The 8,692-nt window shown below is 34.9% G+C and overlaps 1 protein-coding gene and 1 long non-coding RNA gene across 2 annotated transcripts; one reads left to right on the plus strand and one right to left on the minus strand.

Annotated features, from left to right (window-relative positions):
* Window positions 1–12: 12 nt before the first annotated feature.
* Window positions 13–7,728, plus strand: LOC110371608 (stromal cell-derived factor 2). The gene is made up of 5 exons (XM_064034731.1): window positions 13–98; window positions 6,291–6,433; window positions 6,592–6,787; window positions 6,987–7,211; window positions 7,495–7,728. The coding sequence occupies exons 2-5, from the start codon at window positions 6,358–6,360 to the stop codon at window positions 7,664–7,666; spliced, it is 669 nt and encodes a 222-aa protein (XP_063890801.1). The 5' UTR covers window positions 13–98; window positions 6,291–6,357; the 3' UTR covers window positions 7,667–7,728.
* Window positions 7,533–8,692, minus strand: LOC135116923 (uncharacterized). The gene is made up of 2 exons (XR_010276498.1): window positions 8,147–8,692; window positions 7,533–7,893 (listed from the first exon to the last, which is right to left on the minus strand). It is a non-coding gene; the product is annotated as an uncharacterized LOC135116923 (long non-coding RNA).

Raw genomic sequence — 8,692 nt, forward strand, 5'->3', positions numbered from 1 at the left:
AATCCATATTCAATCTTCAGTTCCATTCTATCATTCAGTCAATCAGAGGATGTCACTTTGGACTTTGACATAGTTGACGTTTCAGTTGCGGTTTGCTTGCTCCACAGAGTACTTTTTATATTATGAAATAGAGGTCCAACTCGACTACCAAACTAAGTAAGACAAGTGGCGCCTTCTGAACGCAGGTTTAAGAAACTATTTGTCAATATATATACATATAGCTACATAAAGCAGTGGTTACTGGGTCTAGGTAGATTTTTGTTTCTTTTTGTTTAATATTTATAAGATGTTTTTCAATAAATAAAACACTGATAACCTTTAATATAATTTATTTTTTTCTTTTAAAACATTTCATGTATAATTTTTTCGCTTTTAGCTTATAGGAATCCGTATCATCATCACACTCTCTCCTATTTATTAATATTTTATTAATATCTTTACAGTAATTGTAAATAAAGAATCTGCAGGATATATTGATTAAAAAGTCTATTAATTTTTCTTTATGAATTTCACATTTTATGAAATCGAATTTCAAATGTATAAATATTAATGTTTTGATGAAATCTTTTAAATATTTTTTTCCAAACATTTTTAATTATTGTGTAATTTATATCCTGCAGATTCGAAACACAATTTAAGAGAGAGTCGCTGGGACTGCAAAGCCATTTTTATTAGCATACTCTCTATATTTTAAATAATCGTGTTCCTGATCGGACATTAAATTTTTTACATTCACTACAACCCTTGAAGACTTTCTTCTTAGCGGTTTTAATAAAATAACCGCTAACATATTGTAGCCCCCAATTATACGGGGTCGCTTTTGTCTTCAAGGGCTGTAAATTCAATGTCCGGAATCTCAGAGAGCTCACAATTTATTTGTTCTTTGCAGGCCCGCTTGTGATGAGAACTTCATGCAAAGCGTGGCAATTATCTGCCTCACAATTTGTCCCTGGGGCATGGACACTAGATAGGCTGTTTATTAAAGGCTGCTAAATGCTGCTTCAAATCCATCTGGAGTAGGGTTTACGTTGCGGCATCCTTGACTCCTTATCGATCCAAAAATTTTCTATTGGATCCTGATTCAGATGCCGCAACCAAACCGATGTCACTCCGTACTTCGCAGCAATTTTTTAAAAGCAGTTCTATTCCTTCTAGTGTCCATACCCAGTTACTTAAGGTGGGAACATACTCCACATTCGAGGTTTTACATTCACAAATTTCATATTTTTAAAAATATTTTTGCCTCCATCCATGTTTTGTGATGTATTGAGTTCGGCGTCGCAGGTCCCAGCAGTGGTTTACTGTGCTTCCTTTTCCCGAAGCTTCCGTTAATGGAGTCAAAAAGTTTGTCAAAAAACAAGATGACGTCCGCTGTATTTTGCGCATCTTGAGAGATTATTCCTTTTCTGCAAAAATAAGAAAAAAATATTAATAAATATTCCTCACACGTTCTTACAACGCAATCTAGTCCCAAACAAAGCATTGCTTGCTTGTAATTTGGGTACAGCAGACAACCAATAAATGAACTTATATAAATATAAATATTTTATAAATAACATAACATAGTGTACATATGTAGAAACACCCACACACATAAATGTTTGACTTATGCGGGAATCGAACCCGCGACCTCCTGTGGCAGGCAGATACACTGGCTACTATGGCATCTAGTCATCAATAAGAAACTTGTTATTATTAAATCTGAACTGGGAGCAGTTTTAATTTGTGAAAACTTTTACTATACAATCTTCCGCCCGCGGTTCTACCGCATCCCGTGAAAGCTACTTCGCGCACCCAGATTAAAAGTCACTTTTAGTCTTCCTCAATAAATGAGCTATCTAACGGTGAAAGATTATTTCAAATTAGACCTGATCGACCTTGGTGATTGGATTGGTTCTTCAGATTAGCATGGTTAAGAAAACATACAAACAAAAAAATCTTCAGCTTTATAATATATAAGTATCGATAAAATAATGCAATGTGAAAACATTATGTAATAAAGTTTATTTACCTGCTAGGTAGCCCATATTTGATGCTACAGTTTGGCTGAATAGTTGCGTAGCAAATTTAACTTTCATCCGTGGAATTTTACTGGGAATGCAGTGGGAGTCTGTTAATTTTGGCACCAGTCTTATGCCTTTGTAGCCTGGGTTTTCTTGGTGCAGTGCAGTTATGTGTTCCCACTTTGCCATTAGCATTTTGTTGTCTTTTTTATATAGTAGATTTTTCGTTATTAAATTATTTCTTATACATTTCATTAAGTGAGGTGGGTCATACAAGGGAATGATTTCCTGTTTATTTATTAAAATAATATTTCCCTCAGGTTCTTCTGATTTTCTTAACAGAATACCTCTTGTTTCTTGTAACAAGAATTTAATGCAGTTAACATTATTTGTTCCTTGGTCGCACACTGTTGCTACCACATTAAGACCAGCATTTTGTAGTTCTGTGATGACAGCCTTTAATTGTTTTGCCAGTTCTGGTCCCTTTGTGGCAGACTGAGAAAATGTGTATGCAACGGGTTGCTTATAATTTTTTATAAGTCCTCTTATCATAAATACCTGCGCATGATCTGCATACTCAGGCAGTGTCTCTTGCCCATTGGTTACAAACCCACTCACTCTGTCCTTCCTTTCATTGTATGCCACATTCGGTTTTAGTGACATTTCGTCAAAAAGAACCACACATAATTTGTGCTCTGGTTTCATTTTAAGTGTGGCTTTTTTTATTTGTGCCATCAAATTTTTATTGATACCAGCATTTATATCTGCCATATTAATTAATTTTATTAAAATTTGGCGTGATGGCAGGATAAAGATTTTCCTCAGGAATCTGTATCCTTTTGGGCTTTGCTTGAGGATAGTCAAAGCTACAATTTTTTCCTCTAATGTGAAACGCCGGCCTTTTTTTTCCTTTTTGTGCTCCCTGAACTGCAGCAAAGTTAAAATTTTGATGTGCTAGACATTTTGTCTAGAGTTTCTAAAATTGAGGGTTTGTAGTAATATTTTGCAGGGCCTTGATCTTGATTGCCTGCTTTTTAACCTTGCTACGGCATTTGCTGAGTTTCACACCAACTTGCAGCATTTTCTGATACAGAGCACGCTCAGTTTTCGTAACAGCAACCTGTTTTACCGCCTTCTTACTAACACATTTAACTTTGCGATGCACTGAAAAAATAATAAGAATCATATGAATAAAAATTGCAGAATTTAAGAGTACATATGAGTGAGATAGCATCAAAGCTAGTTGTGTGTGAAAGTATCCCATGATTGAAATATGTATTAAATCTATAAATCAGTACCTAGTTAATAAACCATGATAGTGAGTGTAACAAGCAAACTCAGCTTTGAAGTTATTAAGTTTGATTACAATTGTGTTGCTTACCAAGATCTTTCACCACCTCAACATTTTCTTCTTCACTATGAGGCTGTCTATCACTGTGTACAGACTGAGATTCTGAAGTGACAGGATCTGAAAGGTCATTAACATATTTGGTAAGAAATGTGTGCCTATTATATACAAACCAATTAAGCTGATGATCATTACCATCATCATGAATGTAGCAGTTCATATTGAGTAACCATTATTTGAATCATATTGAATTAATTAAAGCCAGCCCACTACTAGACAAAGTTACTTTTTCTTTTATATAGTTTATAATATCAACTAGCGACCCGCCCGGCTTCGCACGGGATAACAGTATTTCCCAGTATTTAATGTATGTTATTATACATAAAACCTTCCTCTTGAATCACTCTACCTATTACAAAAAACCGCATCAAAATCCGTTGCGTAGTTTTAAAGATTTGAGCGTTCATAGGGACATACAACATGACACATGACAGAAAAAGCGACTTTGTTTTATACTATGTAGTGATAAGGATGTTAACATTTTAGGACTTATGCATATGACATATAAATGTAATTTAACAAACTGTATTTCATCAATCACTCTTGTCTTAAGGGATAGGTTTATAGAGAGGCTAGTTTACTTTAATTGTTTGCAAAATTATAACTCAGGAACAACAAAAATAATTCAATTTAAGATGATTTTAAGGTAAATTAGCACATTTATCGAGAGAGGCTACATTTTATCCGGCGCATGAAGGAGTTCCAGGACAGAATATGTGTAAAATAATTGCTGATTAAATGCTTGTATGTAGGATCACTCACCAAGATTCTCTTTCATTTGTACATCTTCAATTGAACCTTGTGAGTGTATATGTAGATGCGCAGGTTCTGTAAATAATAATATTCAGTGATTAGTATATGTTATTATTACATCATTTATTGCTAGTGTCTATCTATCAATTACACTATATGCTGTCCGCATGGGTGCCGCATATTATGCACAAATATGTTGACATTATTGAAAAGAAACAAGTATTAAACAAAACAAAGTAATACAAAAGTAAATTATTTCAGACATGGCAATGGTTTTTTGTATGCCTAAGTGAGAGTAGTAGAAATCATAATTGACATGTACCTTGAAAACTAGACGTTATGGATACCACATATTATGTTTGGAACATTTGATCTATGATTCATTACCTATTCATTCAGTCAAGAGGGTACCAAAATTGTGTAATGCAGTGCTATTTAAGTATTACAACAAATTAAAATAGCAAAGGATTTTTGGTAAATGTGACATTCAAGTTACTCAATTTCAGCCTAATTTGTAGGAATAAATGATCTTTGAAATAACTTCACTCAAAAATGGCTGGACCGATTTGGTTGAAATTTGGTATGTAGATAGGTGATACCCTGGATTAAGACATAGGCCACTTTTATCAATACACCATGCGGACGAAGCCGCAAGTGGAAGCTAGTACATACGTAATGTAAATGTATGTATGTATGTATAAAATGAATTGCTTGTTTATATGTATATGATAAAATATACCTTTTGATGTAGACGGTCCTGAAATCTGAAGAGGTCTTAGTGCTCTTTTTCAATGCTGAATTTCGAGCAAGATAATCCTGTAAACAACGATAAAATAATATGAATTATAAATATAGTAAATTTTGAAATGTAATATAGAAACTCTTGTATGACATACTGCGTACATACAGAAATTGTGGCTCCAAAGAAATCTCTATTCAGATGTTTTAGACTTACTGCAGCTTTTCATTTTGTGATTTGGAAAGTTTACTTTAAACTCAAATAACATGACTGTTTATTTCTTTCTAACATCAACTCTAGAAATTTGAGACTTAGGTACTCTTTAAGGTAAACAGGTACCTTAATTTGGGTATTTTACTAAAACTAACCTGGCATGTTTTTTGTAGGTACAGCTCCTTTGGCAAGTCGGTTATTCCGGCACCAATATTTTGGTTCGAAATGATCATTACAGACGCGGCGGTATTTGAAAATATGGTTATTTTCAAGTTGCAAAATGTCACCACCAATATGAAAGACCCATGTATTAAATAGCTGCCTATCCTTATCTGGATTAGGGAATTTATGTAAATACCCGTAGTGTCTGAAAAAAGGGTAACAAGTTAGAATTCAGTGGAGTCGTGACAAAATGACGACTATTTGTTTTAAGGATGTTGATAAATGCTTACCTAAGCCATTTGTACATCCGGGAACACAACACTTTCTATTAGACATGATAAATATTAATTATCACAAAACGGGTCAACGAGTCCTATCTCAAGCACAAAATTCACAAGATTTCGATCACCTCAAGCACAAAATCGACACGGCCGAAGGAGCAGAGGCTCAACTTAACGGACTTAGGTGGATAAAGCACTAATAGGGATAAAATCTGGAAAACAAACAAGACACCGAAAAGCACTTCAGCGCAAACCGGCAGCCAAATTTGTTTGATTGACAATTTTGCATAATGTTGCATGTAGAAAATGGATTTAATGTTGCCAGTAGAAAATAAATTCTTGAATTTTATTTTATTTCTGGCTAATTGATAATAAACATTAAATTTTAGTAATTGCTTCAATATGCAACTCAAAATTTTTATTATTTATTTTTTTATTTTAGCTGAAAAAAAAGATAGGGTAAGAGTAGAACCAATAAAAGATGTGATAGCGCCCTCTTACACACCTAAGCATAACTACTACGCAATCGCGCATCATCGTCATTACAAATAACGCCATCTATATTTCAGTTTCTTTAATATCTTACATTATAATACTACCAAATTAAAATGACACTTCCATGTAAGGACCTCAATGTATTTACTGTCTCACTTCATTTTGCAGACCTATAATGATACGTTTTCTCGTTTGCCACTATTAAGATTGTCACCCCTGGCTTGCTCTTGCTCACAGCTCTTGCTCTGCTACACAATAGAAAAGTGTGGATGTGAATATCGAAAAACATTAATAAGCATAATAATGGCTTATTTCATAAATTCTCCTGTATTTATTAGTGTTTTATTGTTCGTTTTGATTTCAGTCCCAAACTCACAAGGTAAGTTTTAATGTATTTAGTTTTGTTATTTCCAGCGTTTCAGCGGTCGATTCTAAAAAATTACGTGGCCTTTTGCTATGGGAGGATACGAGATTTAGATTAAATTGCAAGTTATGACTTAAAAAGTGTTTGATAATTAAATGTATATGTTTTTACAGGATCTAAAGCGGAATTTGTAACATGCGGCTCTATTTTGAAGATGATAAACACAGACTTGAGGTTACGGCTTCACTCACACGACGTGAAGTATGGTTCGGGCTCCGGCCAGCAATCAGTGACTGCGGTGGACGTAGCTGATGACTACAACAGCCACTGGCTAGTTCGTGCGCCCATGGGAGAATCATGCAAGCGCGGGTAAGATTCTTTACTGATTTTCACAGCAGTAGAACTATGACTCCTGACCCCAGTTGGATGGACACTGATCGGCTAGGTGTAAAATAACGACATTCTAACTTTAGCGCAGCAGCAATGGCTAAAACTGCTAGCAGCATTTAGTAAAGTAAAATGCTTGATACCATTTATCAGAATACTCTAAAATTACCTTTTCTTCCAGAGCTCCCGTAAAATGCAACTCCAACATCCGTCTACAGCATGTATCAACTAAGAAGAACCTTCACTCCCACTACTTCTCATCCCCACTGTCAGGAAACCAGGAGGTGTCATGCTATGGAGACGAGGATGGTGAGGGTGACACTGGAGACCACTGGACTGTCGTGTGCAATAATGATTTCTGGAGGAGGGACACTCCTGTTAAGTTTAGACATGTTGATACTGGATCGTAAGTATCTAAAAGAACTTAGTTGCAACTTTACTTTGCTATATATTTTCAATATTGGGAACAAACCAATGTAAAATCTGCTGCCTGACTTAGTAAATTCAAATGTAAGAAAATTCTTAACAAATTAAGACCAAATAAAACTGATATTGCCAGTGCCCTCTTAGGGGGAGGCCTATGTTCAGCAGTGGCTGTCCTATGGCTGAGATGTTGATGATGATTGCCAGTGACTGCTAAGAATTTTTTTTATTTAGCATGAAAATTAAACCTTATTTTCTACTTACAGGTTCCTGGCTGGTTCTGGTCGAACTTTTGGCCGACCAATCAGTGGGCAGGGTGAGATTGTGGGTGTCACCTCACAGTACGGAGCGTACACCGACTGGCAAGCCAAAGAGGGTCTGTTCATCCACCCTGGTGAACTACTTCCCCACCAACATGCAATACATTCCGAGTTATAATTGTAAAATATTATTTATTGTATAATAAATGTTTTTGTAATTTATTAGGATCTAATATACAATTTTGTTTGATTATGAAACCAGTAAATGTGACACCGTTAGGACAAATTAATTAAGGTTTTCCTTTTTTTTATATTATTTGTACTTATTCTGGACAACACTATAGATGAAGAAGGTATTCAATGGAAACTGTAGTCACAGTAATTTCACCATAATTAATTTAAAGCCTCTAACACTGACACTTCCCGGGACCCAAAGGCTGGCTTTTATTTCGCACAGAGGTTGAGCATTGCCATCCAACGTGGCAATGCTGCCAGTCTTTTGGGTACATTACCCAGTGACAGCGATGAGGAGCAATTTTTTGATGCCCTATATTAGTTTTAAGTTGTATATATATATAAGTTTATTTTATTTTCAATTAATGTAAATATTTTGTGAATAAATTAACATTTGATTTGATATTGACAAAAAAAAAAAAGCCTCTATATTGTACAAAGTTATAGATTTTTGTTATAATTTAATTGTATAGTTTGCTGCTTCAATATGTCATGAAAGTATTGGAGTTCCTAATTCCTAAAGTAATACCATGTACTATTTCGTTTACAACTCGTAAGGCGCCGTTTCCACAGACACAGTATGAGAAGTAACTTAGCAAGTTTGAAGTTATAGTAGTGCTATCTAGTTGATATTAGTTTTTTGATTTCAATAAAAATTGTACGTTAAGTTTTACGGTGTTATCACCTGGTTATAAGGCATGCACCGCGAGGACCACGTGTCCGTCAAAGACCGGTAGGAAACAAGCGCGAATTTCTATTAACTGTCCGTTACGCTCTTATAACATTCCGTTGCCAATCGTGACGTAATCGTTTCATAATGAAATTACCTGACGATGGCAGGACGAAGTCTGTCACGTAGAAATGGCGCCTGCTAGATTATTTTAATACAAATAAGCAATAGGCAATATTATTATTTGACATAACAACAATGTTTTATAAGGCTGGATAATGAATATAATTTGACAAAGAA

The sequence above is a fragment of the Helicoverpa armigera genome, chromosome 5, assembly GCF_030705265.1.
Source record: "Helicoverpa armigera isolate CAAS_96S chromosome 5, ASM3070526v1, whole genome shotgun sequence".
NCBI classification, from domain to species: domain Eukaryota; kingdom Metazoa; phylum Arthropoda; class Insecta; order Lepidoptera; family Noctuidae; genus Helicoverpa; species Helicoverpa armigera.

Excerpts from the sequence above, each read along its gene's own strand:
- LOC110371608 (XM_064034731.1), top strand. The coding sequence starts at position 6,358 with ATGGCTTATTTCATAAATTCTCCTGTATTTATTAGTGTTTTATTGTTC. Across the intron at positions 6,434-6,591 it reads TTCAGTCCCAAACTCACAAG|GATCTAAAGCGGAATTTGTA; the intron begins GTAAGTTTTAAT and ends ATGTTTTTACAG. Across the intron at positions 6,788-6,986 it reads GGAGAATCATGCAAGCGCGG|AGCTCCCGTAAAATGCAACT; the intron begins GTAAGATTCTTT and ends CTTTTCTTCCAG.